The following is an 18,251-nucleotide window of genomic DNA, read 5'->3' on the forward strand; positions in this document are numbered from 1 at the left end:
CTTCTGTCATGATGCCGGCAGGTTGACACATGCCGCTGCTGGAGATAAGAGTAACACCAAAATTGGTGTCCTATCGTATTCTGTGACCCCCAGGTCGTGGTTCAGCGTTCATTTCATAACGTGCTGAGTCCACTCGTTTAATAACATGACATTTTAATAAAAATGTGTCATTTTAATTTAAAAAAATATATATATATGTCATTTTATACTGTGAAATGAACGAAGAGATTTTATTTCATTAGTTTAGTACGACGACAATAGCCGCAAGCAAGTTCAAGCAAGTTCAATCAAGTTCAAGCAAATTCTGTCTGCATCTATGGCAGTGGTGTTAAGTAACTAAGTACATTTACTCAAATACTGTATTTAAGTAACATTTTGAGATACTTTTACTTTACTGGAGTATTTTCCAATTTTCTATACATTTCTTCTACTCAAAACTACATTTGAAAACTTTAGTTACTTACTAGCTGCTTTGTAGATTACAAAACGTACATTAACCAAGATATTTTATACATTTAGGACTTATGAAATGGGACATTCTGCACAATGTATATATATATATAATATACCAATACTTTTGAACTTTTACTCAAGTACATTTTTAATACAGGACGTTTAGTTGTAACCGAGTACTTCTACATTGCAGTATTGATACGTTTACCGTTTACGTAAGTAAAATATTTCAGTACATTTTCCACCACTGGGTATTACAACCTGTTGTAGAGATAGTTTGCATGGTAACACTAAATACATTTTATTAAGTTAGTTAGTATTTTAAATGTGAGGTAAAGGCTAAACTGACTCATGAGAAAGTTACGTCACTTTCATGTGCAATAACTAGTACAAATCACCCTTTTTTAAATCATTTCCAAGACGTTTTAAACTAGAATGTATTTACAGCATTTTATTGAGTTTGTAATGCTGTGTATATATATATAAAATGAATAAAAAAATAGCAATTGCAAGATGTAATATATGTACTGCAACATGAAGTTTAACATGAACTAATTGCAATAAAAGTATATAAAACAGAATTTTTCGCAGAACCCGACTGTAACAACCAGTGGTGGAAAGTAACTAAGTACATTTACTTAAGTACAAGATTGAGGTATTTGTACTTTACTTGAGTATTTCTAATTTCCAATACTTTTACTTCTACTCCACTACATCTCAGAGGCAAATATTGTACTTTTACTCCACTACAATTATTTGAAAACTTTAGTTACTAGTTACTTTGCAGATATAAATTATTACATTATAAAACATACGTTAACCACTTCAGCCCTATTTTATACATAGGCTATTTGAAAATAGCCGATCTACAAGCTCACAACGCGTCGCGATGCGACGCGTTGTGAGCTTGTAGATCTGCTATTTTCAAATATTTAGTACTTTTACTTTTGATACTTTAAGTACATTTTGATGCCAAAACTTTTGTACTTTTACTCAAAGTAAATTTTGAATTCTGGACTTTTACTTGTAACAGAGTATTTTAATATTGCAGTATTGGTACTTTTACTTAAGTAAAGAATTTGATTACTTTTTCCACCACTGGTAACAACCAGCCATTTCAACACGGAGCAGTCACAGTATTGGATAGGTCACCGGTATGAGCACACCACCCCTCTAACCGTTCAGACTCAGAGTGTAAACTCACCTCTTTGAGTGAAGGAGAGGAGCTCTGTACCGAGGAGATGTAGCGGTCCACCTCGGCCTTACTCCGCCGCATGACTCCACTAACAACCGACCACTAAACGATAGAAAACGCACGGAAAGGCGAGAAAATAACTATAAAAAAAACCATGTACAATTTAACGTGACATTCTTATTCCGCTCATCCCAGCGTTCTCTCTCTTCATGGCAGTGCGCAGACTCAGAGAAGCAAAAAAAAAGTATGGCGACGGGTGGTCACGTGGTAAGATAAGAAGTAAACCGAGGCCTTGTGATTGGTTGGTCGGCGAGTGCCTCTGTCCAATGAGATTTAAATTCGGTACGTGCGCGTGCAGGCAGCGCCTGTGTTCAGCTGGTGACTGGTGTGACGCACTTACGTTGTGACGCACTTTTATTTTGAAGGTGTGTGAGACAAGGGGACTCCCTCTTTCATTGGTGTGTCACCCCTAAACCCTAACATTTAACTTCACAAACAATTATGCCTAAACCTAACGTGATGCTGCTTGAGCAGTGGTTCTCAACCTGTGGGTCGGGACCCCCCCCACAATGTTTTGGGGGGTCCCCACACTCCCCAGATGATAGTAAAGTGTCAATTTAAGGACTTTAAAAATACCTTTTTAATACCTTAAAAAAGAAAAGAAAAAAATACCATATACATCAAAAGTAATCAACAAACTATATTATAAAAACTGGTCAAACATTGGCCAAATTGTCAAAGAATATAAGAAAGATGCAAAAAAAAAATAGCTGATCTACAAGCTCCTACAGGTGCTTGTCAAGGTGGGGGTCCCCAGTTCAAATTTGATTATTTTGGGGGGTCCCCAGTTCAAATATGATGAATTTGGGGGGTCACAGCCTGAAAATGTTGAGAACCACTGCTCTAAAGGTTCTCAATGTGGTTCCTTGAGGAGGTTCCAACTTCCAGGTGAGGTGGTCCCCATCATCATAATGATTGATAGTTAACCAAATGGACACTTAAAGTTTTTTTAAAAAACTCTGACAGTGTACAAATGGAACCAAATGGACCTGTTCCATTTGTATACTTTCAAGGTTATGGGGGTCCTCATACCAAACTGTGGTGGAAAATATTTTGTGCCACAGACTCCCAGATGTGTGTTGCTATAATGTTTCAAAACTATTCCCATATTGTATTTTTTTTTTCTTCACAATTATTTGTTTTTAAATAGCAGATCTACAAGTTCACAACGTGTGAGCTTGTAGAGCGGCAATTTTAGAATAACCGATGTATATATACGGTTAAGAGTGGTTAAACTGATTTTGAAACAATATTAACAAATTTTGCTGGGGACCGCCTGAACCTTCTCAAGGACCCCTGGGGGTCCCCGGACCCCATTTTGAGAACCACTGTTCTAGGTCAGATGTGTTCAGTGGTGGAAAGTAATTAAAGCGGCACTATGTAACTTTTGTTAATGAATAAAATGTAATTTTGTCCAATCTGTATGGTAGAGTATGTTAATACAATATAACTTATACAATTGGGGTGGTTGTATTTTGTCTCCCTGCTCTTCTATTGAGACAGTTAGATCGTGTCAAAGGCCATTTTTCACCTAGACACAGGATCTGACACCAATTTTGACCTGATGGTCAAGATTGAATTTATCCCCTGAGCAAGCAGGCAGGCTCTCTAGCTCAATGGTATAAAAAAAATCTGCAAATGCGCAGTAAACCAGGTTCAAACCCGCAGTAGAAGAGGAAAGTTACATAAACTTTAAGTAAGCCTACATTTACTCAAGTACTGTACTTAAAAATAAGTGATTTTGGTAAGTGTTGAATAGCTCTATATTGTGATTTAATGCTATAGAGTGTTTGTTCAGTAGGGGTCTCCCACTCTCCTCTCCAGGGGCCAGTTGCACCACCTCACACTAAGTTCAAACTTAGCCTAGTTATAGCTTAAACGGCTTTTAAAAAGCCATTTAACCCATTTAGCCGGGAAAGTATCTGTGTCATTTTTAGATTTCTTTGGCTATTCTAAAATAGCAGATCTACAAGCTCATAGCGCGGCACCGAGTGCCGCGCTATGAGCTTGTAGATCTGCTATTTTATTTTAAATGTGAAAATGTGTGCAAATCTTTAAATATATATATATTTTCTAAATATATATTCAAAGATTTACACTCATTTTCACGATTTTTCCAAAAATAACAGATCTACAAGCTCATAGCACGGCACTCGGTGCCGCGCTATGAGCTTGTAGATCTGCTATTTTTGAATAGCCAAAGAAATCTAAAATGACAGAGACACTTTCCCGGATTGAATGTGTTTAAGCTATAACTAGGCTAAGTTTGAACTTAGTGTGAGGTGGTGCAACTGGCCCCAGCTCTTTAGTAAACAGAAAATGCATTTTCCCAGGTTGGGATACCAATTTCATCCAATCAGGAGAGAGAACTCATACATGATATAAACAAGTGAAAGTGACATAAAGAAATGAGCAGAGCACATTGAAACTGGAACACTATAGAATTAAAGCTCATTATAAATGGGTACTCTCTCCTGATTGGATGAAATTTTTATCCAAACCTGAAAAAAGAAAAAAGAAAACAGACACAGGATGGACATTAATGCCAGCATATGCATGAACCCAGATCTTTATTCAGAGAAATGCAGCATTATTATTACAACGCCATGAAAAAGATTTGCTCACCATTCAAGCATTAAACATGCACATGTGTGGGTGTGGTTTACATAAATAAATATTGCTTTAATATGCATCGCAATAACGTGTGTGTATTACATGAGACGTGTAATGAAATCTGGTTGATATAGAAAATCTTAAATTCCATACAACAATGGAATGTAATCATTGTCATCATACCAGTAGCTATGCAAAAAAAAGCCAAGCTATGTATATCTTTGAATAAAGAACAGCTTAAACGGTTTCAAGGCGGAAATTACGCCGTTCTAGTCGACAATTTGGTTTAATTGCTAAGAGGATCGGGGCGCTGGGCTCAGAGGAAGTCAGCTCACCTCCCTTAAGAGGCTCGCTTTAGTGGGATTACAAAGGAAATACCCACTCTTACATCCGACATCAGGTCTCTCGCATAAATAAGCCCTTTTTTGCATCAGTTTGCAACACTGATTCTCAAAGTTGTTCATTTCAAGGAGCCCCATAACTCTCAAAGTGTACAAATGGAACCAAATGGACCTGCAAGGGTCCATTTGGTTCCATTTGTGCACTCTCAGAGTTACAGACCCACAAGAGTCTATTTGGTTCCTAACTATCAATTATTTAGCAGGGGACCCCCTGGAACCCCCTCAAGGACCACTAGGGGTCCCCCCAGACCGCACTTTGAGGACCACTGGTTTGCACAACGTTGATTATGGTTTCGATACAGGGAATATATAGTAAGGCACACCAATGAACAATGGCATATTCCGTTGTTGTAACATCAAATATTATTTGTCATTAACAGTCTGTGCAGAAAGGCAATACAAAGTATAATAATAAAACAACATAAAAATGCATATGTATATTCTTTATATAATATAAAGCAAAACGTAAAAGCAGTAACACGGGTCCAGCAGGAGATATTCCACACTTTAAATATCATTAGACCGTTCTTTTAGTCGCCTCCTGCCTGTAACATCTCTTTGGTTGATTTGTCTTTCTTTAGTTTTTTATATATCAGTAACATCTGCTGGGCATCACAATAACAGAAGTGTTGGCAAATAGTCTGGCACCATCGGTAGGGAAATATAAAAAAAATATTGTTGTGAAATATACAGGGACCATTGTAATGTGTTTATTTAACGGGAGAAGAAGAAAAAAAAAACACCAAACGACAGAAAGATTACACAGTATTTTAGGCAAAGGCTCTGGACTGAAGCTAAGCTTGTGCAGTGAGCATAATGACAGCTATTAAAATGACCGATCAACTGACCAACACCGTCTGTCAGTCTGTCTGTCAGTCGCTCCTCCATCTATCCATCAGTCTGTCTTTACCAGTGGTTCTCAAAACATGTTCATGTGGAGGACCACCAAATTGGCTGCGGGGTGCGGACACCCATCTGAAAATATTTTGTGCCAGGGACCCCCACAAGAGAAGGTTTCTTAAAAGAATATTTAAAATATTTCCAAATGTTTCTCAATTCTTCAAGCCATTTTAGAATAACCAATGTATAAAATACGGTTGAAGTGGTCAAACTAATTTAGTTGGGGACCCCCTGGAACCCCCTCAAGAACCACTGGTCTATACAGCCTGATTCATACTCCATAGTATGACGGAGTTGCTTGCTGGATATCCGCTCTTTTGGGCAAAGCGACACCACCGTGCTAATGGGAGTATAAATGTCATCTCGTCCGCTCTGCTCTACTTCCGTGCGACGGTTTCAGAAAGCTTCTTCAGTCTCTTCTTCAGCTCCAGAGGGAACTTCTCGTAGCACTTCTTACACACTGGCTTCATGTCGAACTCCACAAACTTGTTCCTGTGGAGGAGAGAGGAAAGAGAAGAGAGGAGAGAGGAGAAGGGAGGAGGAGAGAGGAGAGAGGAGAAGAGAGGAGGAGAGAGGAGAAGAGACCAGCTGGGTGTCAGGGTTCATGTGACTTCTGACTTGATTACATCACTTGATAATAGTCTCGCGTAGCCAGACAACTATTCCACAATCTCTGAATGCTATATAGTCTGGAGAAAATGGTTGATATACAAGCTCAACTTGCAGAGTTTGTAGATCTGCTATGTTCGCTTAAACGTGAAACACAAGGGGACTTCCTGAGATCCCCCCTGCCAAGGAATTACACACACACACACACACACACACACACACACACACACACACACACACACACACACACACACACACACACACACACACACACACACACACACACACACACACACACACACACACACACACACACAGGCCTGGAGCAATCGGGAACAAAGCTCTCTTTATTATGCCATGTGACTGACTGAGTGGTTTGGAGAAACACACACACACACACACACACACACACTAAAACTACGTGTCGACATGCCCGTCTAAATCCACATTATAGTAGGAGACTTCCGGAGTTAGTGCCTAAATCCCTACCAGCGCGTCTGGCTGGAAAAGCCTTCACCGTGTTTCTGACAGAGATGTGAAGCTTGGCCAAGCAACTGGTTTGCAAACAACTCCTGTCACAACCCCATCTTAACCCATTAAGACTGGGAACACATCTGTGTAACCACTTAAAACATTATTTTATACTTTGGCTATTCAAAAATAGCAGATATACAAACTTGTAGATCTGCTATTTTTGAAAAATCATTTGTGCAAATATTTGAATATATTTTTAAAAAGGGATTTTTTTTTTACTCAAATCTTTGCTTCTGGAGGTCCCTGGAACAAAATATTTTACAAATGTTTGCTTTAAAGAATTGATTTGCACAAATGTTCAAGATTTTTCAGAAATAGCAGATCTACAAGCATGAGCTTGTATATCTGCTATTTTTTAATAGCCCAAAGTATTAAATAATGGTTATAGCTAAAATGGCATGGTATGTAACTTTGCCCTGTGTTTACATAACAAAACAGCCCAGTTCCCGTCTACAGAAAAAAAACATCGAAAACACCAAAATACAGCGAGACAACAATGTGTTTCTGCAGGTAAACACCACCGCACTACTCCAGTGGCTGATGACTGCTGGTATAGAGGGAAATGATTGGTAAAAATAAATATTTGTATTACTGTTGTGTTATGTAAACATAGGGCAAAGTTACATACTATGCCTTTAAAGACTACTAATCGAGTGTATGCATGCACTGTCTGCACTGCGTGATCTCGGTACATATAACTACTGTACATACAAACATAGCAACTACCTTTAAACACATTTGGAAAAACTTCTATGTCGTGCACAATTGTAAATACAAGGTTTTATACCAAGCGAATGCAAAACATTGAAATATTGCGGCTATTCTTTTCAAAAGTTTATCACAAGTTAAGCCTTATGTGTATATACAGTATAACTATTTCTGACAGCAAATGCATAATTCTTATGGTTTTGTGAGCTAGTTTTTTCTCTTAAGTTGTAATGTGACACAGCTCTGTTTACACATTTCTTTATTCAGCCTTTTAATTACACATACATTATTTTGTTTTGATTGTTTTGTTCCACTTCTCTCATCAATTTATTTGTATTGTTGAACAGCTTTAGACAATTTACATTTTTAAGTGATTCTCAACATTGGTTTTATTTCAAGGACCCCCTGTTGGAAATATATTAGGTCACAGACCCCCATGTACAAGCTCAGAGCTTGTAGATCGGCTATTTTCACATGACACGTCATACAAGAAAGTAAAAGGTAGGGCTTAAGTGGTTAATTTTTACTTTTAGCTTCTCAGTCATGGCTACCTCAGAATATTGAATTCTACTTTTTTTGGCCCCTAAAACAACGTTTACTGAAACAAGACAATGGACGGACGATGGCGACGGCGAATATGAAGGATGATGTAATATCAAAGAGAACAGAAAAATCTGAGAAAGAAAGGAGAACAGGACACTAACCAAAGGATGGAGAGATGAGAAGTGGGGGAGAAAGGAGGGATAGAGGATTTTACAGACACATGGGTATGATTGTTTTCTTCTTCTTCTCTTTCTCGCACTTGGCGAACCGCCGCTTCATGTCGTCCGGCATGCGCTCGTAGCAGTGCTTACACATCGGCTTCAGGTCCACCTCCAAAAACTTGTTCCTGATGGGGGCGCCATAGCGGACGGGGGTGGAGCCAGGATACATGAGAGGAAGGGAGATAGGAAGCGAAAGGAAAACAGCAGTAGCAGAAAAAGAAGAAGAAGAAGAGAAGGAGATGAGAGAGTTGGAGAAGAGGGTGGATGGAGAGATGGGAGGGCAACGGAAAGGTGGGAGGGGAGGAGAGGAGATGGGGTGATGATGAGAGACGTGGAGGAGAAGTGAAGGACAGGGAAGATAAAACAGAAAGAGCCAGAGAGATAAACAGTGGTTCTGAGAGAAAGTGCAGAGAAATGAGGAATTGTCCAGACTGGGTGTACGCAGTAAAGTCCTCAGTGGAAATTCAACTCAGTGTACAAAATGGAACCAAATGGCTCCTTGAGGGGGTTCCAGGGGGTCCCCACGTAAATGATAGAAACCAAATGGACCCTTACAGGTCTGTAAACTTGAGAGCGTATGCAAATGGGACAAAATGGACCCTTTCGGTCTGTAAGACGGTGTACAAATGGAACCAAATGGACCATTGTACACTTTAGTACACAAGAGATATTTTAACACTCAGGACTTTATGTGTAGCTGACAGTCAGACATGGAGCCACACATCATGCTGTGGAGATGAAACAGTAACAGACCCAGACAAGAAACAGGAAAATGCAGAAAGCAGAAAGAACATAGACTACTGTACTGTACTGTACTGTACTGTACTGTACTGTACTGTACTGTACTGTACTGTACTGTACTGTACTGTACTGTACTGTACGTCTATGTGAGAGCTCAGTGAAGGTTTGAATATGTGGAAATAAGGACGCTATCTTAAATGAAAGGACCATACCGCCGCTCTCTGGCATGTTGAGCCCAATGACTACTCACCTATACTTGACATTAATGTCAATCACTTTCCTCATTTTTGAGGAAGCCATTGAATTCCACTCATTTCAGTATGGCATGAAAAACAACTTATGTAGACTTGAAATGTACTTGACATACGTAGGTAATCCAGCACACTTACTATGGTGCCTTTATTGTTTTGTCAAAGTTATGTTATCGTCGCGTTTCAATTCATTTTAATTTTAAAGATTTGAAAAGTGGAGGGAAATACTGAATTATAAGCCAATTCAAATGTCCAACCTAAGTCTACAGTAAATGTACGCCTAAATCTTAAGTGTGTTGTCTCCCTCTCCTGACTAAAAGAGGTAATTGCAGGGATGTCCAAACTACACTAATGATGGCAGTGTCCAATCCATCTGCTAAAGTAAATGTATTGATGTTATCAACCAGTTGGTGTCACAGGGTCTAAATGTTTCAATGGAAGAGAAGGGAGCCCACCGGCTACAACCACTGCAGATGTACTTATATTGTATTCACATACTCTACCATATAGATGTACTTGTTATATTGTATTCACATACTCTACCATATAGATGTACTTGTTATATAGTATTAACATACTCTGCTACATAGATGTGCTAGTTATATAGAATTAACAATACATCTAAAGATAAAGCCATTTATTGGAAAATGGTCTATGTATATTTGTATGATATATGTCTGAAGCTGTGACAATGACATACTGTATGTTGACGATGGAATGGTGTTTCTTTTATTCTTTTTCGAAACATGAATGTCAACAAGCAACTTCAGGTATAAGAACATTTGTTTCGAAAGCATTTGTCCTTTCCTGAATAGGCACGGTACATCCATACTCTGCAGTTGGTATTCATTCAACTAGATTTCCTTTTAGGTTATTATTATGATATAGGATTTACGCAGTTCTACTGAATGTTTACCAGGCTGGGCTGGCGTAGGACTTACTTGAGGGTGAGTTTGGTGTTGCAGGTGGAGCATGCGAAACAGTTGACACACCAGGCCTTGTTCAGGGCAGAAACCACTGGAAGACACAAAACAAACACTTCAATCACAGTCACAGATGACCATGGTAATATCACTAATGCTTATCCACGCAGGCGACGACGCAGTTTTGTTCAAATAAGTGTTAAATATCTCTATATTGTGATAGTAATCATTGCTATAGACTAGAGTGTTTGTTCAGTAACAGGAGTCTCCCTGTCTCTCCAGCTCTTTAATAAATATACAGTAAAATGCTTTTTCAGGACGTGATACTAATTGTACTCAATCAGGAGAGAGAATACATACAGGATGCAGGATAAACAAGTGAAATTGGAAGGAATGACACAAAGAAATGAGCACTATAAAACTGAAGCTGACAAATGGTTGGCTCCTCCTGATTGGCTGAAATTAGCAACCCACCTGAAAATGTAGTTTCTGTTTATATTAAAGAGCTGGAGAGACGGGGAGACTCTGACAACCTGAATATAGAGCTTTAGCCTTTTAACAAAAAACCTTTTGTTTTAACCCAAAAATATCACTTACCCTACCTTTAAGTATATTTTGATGCCAATACTTTTATACTTTTACTAAAGTGGAATTCTGAATGTAGGCCCTTCACTTGCAACAGAGTATTTCTATACTGTGGTAATGCTACTTTTACTTCATCCACCACTGTCTTATGTGCGTTGTCTCCCTCTCCTGACTAGAAGAGGTAATTGCAGGGATGTCCAAACTACAATAACGATGGCAGTGTTCAATAGTGATGTGTCGTTCATGATCGATTCGTTCAAAAGAACTAGTTCATTTGCCGTGAACGAGCTCGTTCACTTTCTGAAACTGTTACGTTCACTTGCGACATAAAAAATCGCTCCCGCGATGGTGTTTTTACACACATTATAAAACATACATTAACCACTTTAGCCCTATTTTATACCTAGGCTATTTGAAAATAGCAGATCTACAAGCTCACAACGCGTCGCATCGCGACGCGTTGTGAGCTTGTAGATCGGCTATTTTCAAATATGTTAGTACTTTTACTTTTGGTACTTTAAGTGTATATTTTGATGCCAATACGTTTGTTCTTTTACTCGAGTACATTTTGAACACTAGAAAATAGCGCTACTGAAAGAGAACGTGAACGAATCATTTGAACGAATCATTGCCGCGAACGTGAACAAAATCGTTCGTTCACTGAAATGAACCTTTTTTCTCCACCACTAGTGTCCAAGCCATCTGCTTCAAATAAATGTATTGATGTTATCAACCAGTCGGTGTCACATGGTCTAAATGTCTCAATGGAAGAGAAGAGCCCACATCCAACCACTGCAGATGTTGGTATACTGTATTAACATACTGTAACTCTACCATACAGATGAACTAGTTATATTGTATTAACATACTCTACCATACAGATGAACTAGTTATACTGTATTAACATACTCTACCATACAGATGAACTAGTTATATTGTATTAACATACCACACAGATTGGTTAAAATAACGTTTTCTTCATTAAAATAAGTCCCGGATTGCAGATTTGAACAATATTTCTCATTTAAAGTTGTTCTTTGCACAGCCGTATAAAACCCTATTTTAAAGTATTCAAGTTTTTTTTTTAAATCTCACCATCGCCTTCAATAACTCGATTGCAGTGGTAGCAGACATCTCCAAAGAGCTGTGGAACACAGACAGACAGACAGACAGACAGACAGACAGACAGACAGACAGACAGACAGACAGACAGACAGACAGACAGACAGGTTAGCATGCAGTGGATGATGCCACTACGAGTGACAAATGTCAAACAACTCATAAAACCACTTAAACCCTATATACCTTGTTGACCGGGGTCCCCCAGGGCTCTACACTAGAGTAGTGTTTACCTCTACAACAAATATCTTTGCTGAAAATAGCTGATCTATAACGGATCAAAATGAGTCGAAATGTGTTGAAAATAGCTGATCTACAATTAAGGTCACAACACAGCGTGCTGCGATGCGTTGTGAGCTTGTAGATCGGCTATTTTCGACACCTGTTCGCCCCCCACCCAGAACAGGGACGCTAGGGTTCAAGTGGTTAATGGTAGTCTTTGTCAGATACCGTGCTGCATTCAGGTGCCATGCACATCAAAACCTAGGCTGCATTTTACCCATTCACTGAACTAACCAATGCATTTCCTCAAATCAACCACAAGGCGGTGCCATTACCTCAGATACGAACGTCTGTCTATACTTTATGTACACTGAAGCTTCATAAAGATGAAAGCCAACACATGTGTTTGTTGTCCCAAAATCAACACAATATTATTCATGCTTTTCAATAATAAGTGGTAACTATGATCCAAAATAACTAATGGGATCTGAACGAGCTCTCTGAAATACTTTGACGCACTACAGTAGCTCACTCAATACGTTTAGGGTGAGAACCAAATGTGAACTCAGAAATAGCACTTCGACGTGTTAAAACAGCAACAACATTCGCTTATGTTTATATCAAAATGACATTTGCTTCATAAATTAGCTTTAAAATTATGTATAAAAACGATTTTCACCCACTTCTGATTCTGATTCTAAAACAACATATTTGTTGGCAGAGATAGAACTGATTACGACTGAGAATGAGACTGAAACCTGCATGTACTGGGTTTCACAGACCTGATAGTCAGTATGAGGGTGCATTACCTGGTTGTAGTGGGTTTCACAGACCTGATAGTCAGTATGGGGGTGCATTACCTGGTTGTAGTGGGTTTCACAGACCTGATAGTCAGTATGAGGGTGCATTACCTGGTTGTAGTGGGTTTCACAGACCTGATAGTCAGTATGGGGGTGCATTACCTGGTTGTAGTGGGTTTCACAGTAGGCGAGGCCCTTGCGCTCGTAGTGCCGATGTCCCAGGAAGGGTTTCTCACACTTAGCACACACAAAATGCTGCAAACAAACCCCAACAGCCCAAAGCACATCTGGTTAGCACTAATATAACAACCCACTGTGGGAGCATCCCACAGCCCAGCACAGCTGGTTACTTAGCACTAATTTAACAATCCACTGAGGGAGCAACCCACTCATCATCCCTGGTCATCTTCTACAGACAGACGTCTGAGGTATTCATGAAATGGAACAGCACAACTTTAGGGGACACAGAACCAGCACTGTTTACAGTGTGATTTAGCTAAAAAGCCAAAACTACAGTATATAAGGCTCTAGGCAATCTGGGAACCCAGATCCAACTGAAAATGAAAAACAGCGACCTCTGCTGTTTGTTCTATGTCTGTTGGCTCTGGGAGGAAGTCGACGTAGCACACATGCGCAAAGGAAACCGGGGTTTAGGCCTGCCTTCAGCTTTCACTTCCGGTGGGTGCCACTATGTTTTCATTCCCACTAACAATATTTCTACACGGAACACTAACACCACTTCTCCCAGAGAACATGGATCGTTTTGGTTATAAGCCCACTTGTTTCTATGATGAAAGAGTAAGTTAAAATGTGAATATCTTTCCGTGGTTTTGTCTGCTCCGCGGACGCTATTGTTAAATTAGTTTGGGTTTGTTTCGAGGGGGAAAGATCGACGGACATGTGAATCCCGCCCACTACATTTGATTGGGTAAAGCGCGGCCTGCTTCCTGATCTGAAGGCACATTCCTAAGCCAATAATTTGATGACTCCCACCGGAGACTGCCGGTCATCAAATTATTGGCTTAGGAATGTGACAAAAACAAAAAAATATCCACGAATTCAAGTCTCCATGGGGTGACTAATCGATAGAAAAAAAGTAATTTTGGGCGTGATATCCCTTTAACGTTGTATGTCAATGCTGTGCACATGTCTGTTGCATGGCCGGGGGGGAATTCAGTGCACAAAACCCTCAACAAATAAACAAAACAAAATAAAAGCAAAATTCTGGCATTTCATATTTGTTCAATCACTTCCTATTTTCTCCCCCAATTTAGTGTAACCAATTTCTCCCCCCATGTGTACTGTGGTCCCTGTCGCTATGCCAACCCCCACTGTTTAGTCTGGGGAGGGTGTTGACAACCGCATGTCTCCTCGGATACACAGTATGCACACAGATCACCCAGCTGACATGTTGAACATCGATAAACTTTAAATCTTAGCTATTTCAAATTGGGCTTTAGATATACTATTCTGCTTAGGTATTAGATGTAGTGGGTATTTAGGTTTTTAGTTAAGTGTGGTATAAGTGTGGTATTCTTAAAATAATAATTTCTCTCTGTTGTTGTCATGTTGTTATTGTGGTGTTTTTAAATGTGTGGACTGCACGATGGAAATGAGCTTCTAGCTAAATCCGGCATGTTTACGTGAGATCATGTTCAGTTGATTGAATTCACGTTCATGTATTGAATGTTCATTAATGTGCATTGTCCCGTCTAAATAAACTAATAAAATGAAATTAATAAAATGACAGTGAGGAAGTTCACCAGGATATTGTAACAAACACACATCCTCCCCACTACCCTCGCTGAATGGGTGTTTGCACATTTCAAAACATCTAGGAATGTGGCTGAAATCTGATTTCCTATTTTCCTTTGTGTTTTTTTTTTTTTTTTTTTTAAACCAGTCTGATTCTAATCTAGGTTATGGCCAAAAGGTTTTGGGCTGCCAGAATAAGAGTCAGATAAATACTAGCCTGAGACAACGAGCTCAATCGATGGTCTTGAAGGGCGGATCCAAACGCAGCCGCCCGGATTCGTGCGGGAATTCCTATTGCTTCACCAATCTATGTCCCCGCCTCCCCCCCCCCCCCCCCGGCCTGTGCACGGAGCACGCTGACGTCACCAAATTTAGAGCGACGCCCCTCTGCACTCTGATTGGTTAGGAGATAACAAGGTACTAAGACCATCGTTCCTGCATGGCTCCCCCAGGCTTTTTTTCTTTTGTAACAAAAAAAAAAGCCTGGGTTTCCGAGGCTAGATAAATACTGACTGGTTCTGAGTCCCCACACGTGTCTGCCTGTGAAGATGAAGGATGGATGAAGGATGGATGGAGTCAGCAAGGAACACAATACAGCAGGCTAGCCAGGCTTAAGGGCCGTTCAACACCAAGAAACAATCACTATAACAGTAACTATATCCTTCACCATTGTCTTTGTGAACAGGTGGTGAATTGCTGTTTTCAAACTATATCTTTATAGTTATAGTTATAGTGATTAGTGTGAATGACCCTTTTAGAGAGAGCAGAACAACAGGGGTCCCCGGGGGGGCGGCAGCGGAGGGGTTCAGGCCCCTCCGAGCCTAGAAACCCCTCACCATGTCAAAGTGTCTCTCACAGTACTTATGACCGTTACGCTCATAGTACGGGTGTCCCTGGAAGGGACGCTCGCACACTGAGCACACATGGTGCTGCAGAGAGAGAGAGAGACATAAAGAGAGACAGAGAGAGAGAGAGAGAGCAATGCTGAAGACAAGATGGGGAAAATGATGAAAATGAAAGAGCAGTGGTTCTCAGCCGCTGCAGATATATCAACAGTGATGAGTGTGAATGAGACTGAGAGTGAGATGTGATGTATAGAACATAGGGATGGACCAGTGGTCCAGAAAGAGCAGAGGAAACAACGAGTAGATCGGCGCTTCCCAACGTTTTCCCCGACCAGGGCCTAAATTTGAAAGTCTCCATCAGACCACTTAACACGGCACCCAATCGGTGCGGTCCCAGAGCATGTTTGTGTTTTACCAATCAGTCAAATAAAATCAAAATTTTTGTTTTATTTTATTAACCCATTAAGACCTGAGTTTTTTTTTTTTTTTTTTTAATCTTGAAACATTTTGGGAAAAAAAATCTAAAACATTTTCTTTCAAGATTTTTTTTTCAAGATTTTTTTCAAAAATAGCAGATCTACAAGCTCATAGCGCGGCACTCGGTGCCGCGCTATGAGCTTGTATATCTGCTATTTTTGAATAGCCAAAGATATCTAAAGTGACACAGATGCGTTCCAGGTATCAATGGGTTAATGTTATATTATCATTTAAATCTTAGCGTTTTGCCGATGACTACCCTCACGGTCCATCGGTTGGGAATCGTTGGTATTGATGTACACCATTATGAGACACCATGTTTTCTTTTCTTTGAATATTTTAACCACACTTTCTAAATATTAAAAAAAATAGCTAAAATAGCCGATCTACAAGCTCACAGCGTGTCGCAAGCTTTAGATCGGCTATCTTCGCTCTTTTTCAAATAGGACTTTCAAGTACATCAGTATCTCAGAACTTCTACTATTTACAATTGTAATTTAGCCATTTAGCAGACACTCTTAACACTCTTAATCCAAAGTGATTATAATAATAATAATAATAATAATTGTAATATTAATATGATATTCCTGGTACCTCCACGTGCCACTGTTTCCCCATGGCGTTGACCACGCGGCCCTCGATGGGTCTCCTGCAGGCCCCACAGATGGGGACCCCCATCTTGTCGTGGCAGGGCAGACAGTACAGCTCCCCTTTCAGCTCCCTGGCATCAGCGGTCAGCTCCTTACTGCACACGCGCACACACACACACACACACACACACACACACACACACACACACACACACACACACAGAAATAGAGTCAGACAGATCTGCTTTTACACCCAAATATCTCCAAAACGGTTACTGTTACAGGTTATGGTAAAAAATGGTGGATCGAATGTTATTATTTAGTCACAAGCTCTTATTAAAACTTTTCATTGGTTCAATATTTATAAAACCCACACACAGATTTAACCACTTTCAATTTAACCCATTAAGACCTGAGGCGATTCTTAAAAATGTTTTCAATTTTTTTTTTTGAAAAAAAATAAAAAAAAAGATTTTCCACGATTTTTCAAAAATGGCAGATCTACAAGCTCATAGCGCGGCACTCGGTGCCGCGCTATGAGCTTGTATATCTGCTATTTTTGAATAGCCTAAAGAAATCTAAAAGTGACACAGATGCGTTCCCTGGTCTTAAAGGGTTAAGAATGGAAAAAAATGACAAGCTCACAACGTGTTGCGTTGTAGATCGGCTATTTTTGATACTTTTGTGAGACACTGTAGTATGACGAAGTATAGGGCATTCATTTACGAAAAAAACCCCCATAAAAGTTCAGATATGGAGATGAGCGGTTTCTGCCCGACGACAGTGACAAAATGATGATAGTAACTGTACTGTGTGGATGGCGTATAGCTATATGAGAGATGAATATTGTACAGTATTAAAGCCAGATTCCTCATAAACAAAGTATTGCAACACGTTTGGCATGTGCCGTGCAGACAGGACACAACACAGGACACATCGGCGTGTTTACTGTCATCTACGGTTTATTTATTTAGTCTGTTTGTTATTTTATTGATATGGAACTGATTGTGTTCAGATGCTTTGGATAAACGCTACCTAAACGTGCATCTGGATGTGCTTAAAGATCTGAACTACAGAGAGAGAGAGAGAGAGAGAGAGAGAGAGAGAGAGAGAGAGAGAGAGAGAGAGAGAGAGAGAAATGACATTTAGAAAACATTTATTCTCAATAATTAATAAACTCAATAATAAAAAGTCCCCCCCCCCCCGCGCGCGTCCCGTCCCGTCGCACCCCGTCGCTAATAAACAACTGACGTTTGGTGAAATCGAAAAACGGGCTTGGCAGTTCCGGGGGCATGGGGTAATGGTCAATGGCTGTGTGCAAATTCAAATCAATTGCTCCAGCCACTGAGGAGAACCGGGCAGACAGTTCTGGCCTCACCACCACCACAGAGGTTTGTAGAATTGTAGGAGGATAGCAGATCTACTATTTCACGACATGTGGTATTGTGACACGTTGTGAACTTGTAGATTGGCTGTTTTCAATATTTGTCATACGACAAAGTACTGCATATACTGTAGGGCTCATGTGGTTAAAACCTCAGTGCAACATCCATTGACATAATTGTCAGAGCTGCAGGGTATTGTAATTATGTGGCTCTCAAAGTAGGGTCCGGAGACCCCCGGGGGTCCTTGAGAGGGTTCCAAAGGGTCCCCAGCAAAATGAGGAACAGTTTAAACATTTAAGCCTTTATTTTTGTCTATTTGGC

At 39.9% G+C, this 18,251-nt stretch overlaps 2 protein-coding genes across 10 annotated transcripts in view; both read right to left on the reverse strand.

Moving 5' to 3' along the window:
• The window catches only part of ranbp2 (RAN binding protein 2), a 48,137-nt gene extending 46,287 nt beyond the window's left edge, over window positions 1–1,850 (reverse strand). For both annotated transcript variants that reach the window (XM_080412699.1, XM_080412698.1), the window contains exon 1: window positions 1,658–1,850. In XM_080412699.1, coding sequence (XP_080268825.1) covers window positions 1,658–1,729 — 72 coding nt within the window. In that variant the 5' untranslated portion in view covers window positions 1,730–1,850. The remainder of the gene's footprint in view (window positions 1–1,657) is intronic.
• Window positions 1,851–4,243: 2,393 nt separating this feature from the next.
• Window positions 4,244–18,251, reverse strand: part of lims2 (LIM and senescent cell antigen-like domains 2) — a 76,531-nt gene continuing 62,523 nt past the window's right edge. For 4 of the 8 annotated variants that reach the window (XM_080412716.1, XM_080412717.1, XM_080412713.1 and 1 more), the window contains exons 6-11: window positions 16,550–16,700; window positions 13,041–13,133; window positions 11,833–11,881; window positions 10,171–10,246; window positions 8,178–8,362; window positions 4,244–6,114 (exon numbers count right to left, since the gene is read on the reverse strand). In XM_080412716.1, coding sequence (XP_080268842.1) covers window positions 8,227–8,362; window positions 10,171–10,246; window positions 11,833–11,881; window positions 13,041–13,133; window positions 16,550–16,700 — 505 coding nt within the window. In that variant the 3' untranslated portion in view covers window positions 4,244–6,114; window positions 8,178–8,226. Of the gene's footprint in view, window positions 6,115–8,177; window positions 8,363–10,170; window positions 10,247–11,832; window positions 11,882–13,040; window positions 13,134–15,469; window positions 15,563–16,549; window positions 16,701–18,251 lie in introns of all 8 variants that reach the window. The other 4 variants (XM_080412714.1, XM_080412718.1, XM_080412715.1 and 1 more) reach the window with 3 other exon arrangements.

Source organism: Gymnoscopelus braueri (genome assembly GCF_963280865.1).
Source record: "Gymnoscopelus braueri genome assembly, chromosome: 18".
NCBI classification, from domain to species: Eukaryota; Metazoa; Chordata; class Actinopteri; order Myctophiformes; family Myctophidae; genus Gymnoscopelus; species Gymnoscopelus braueri.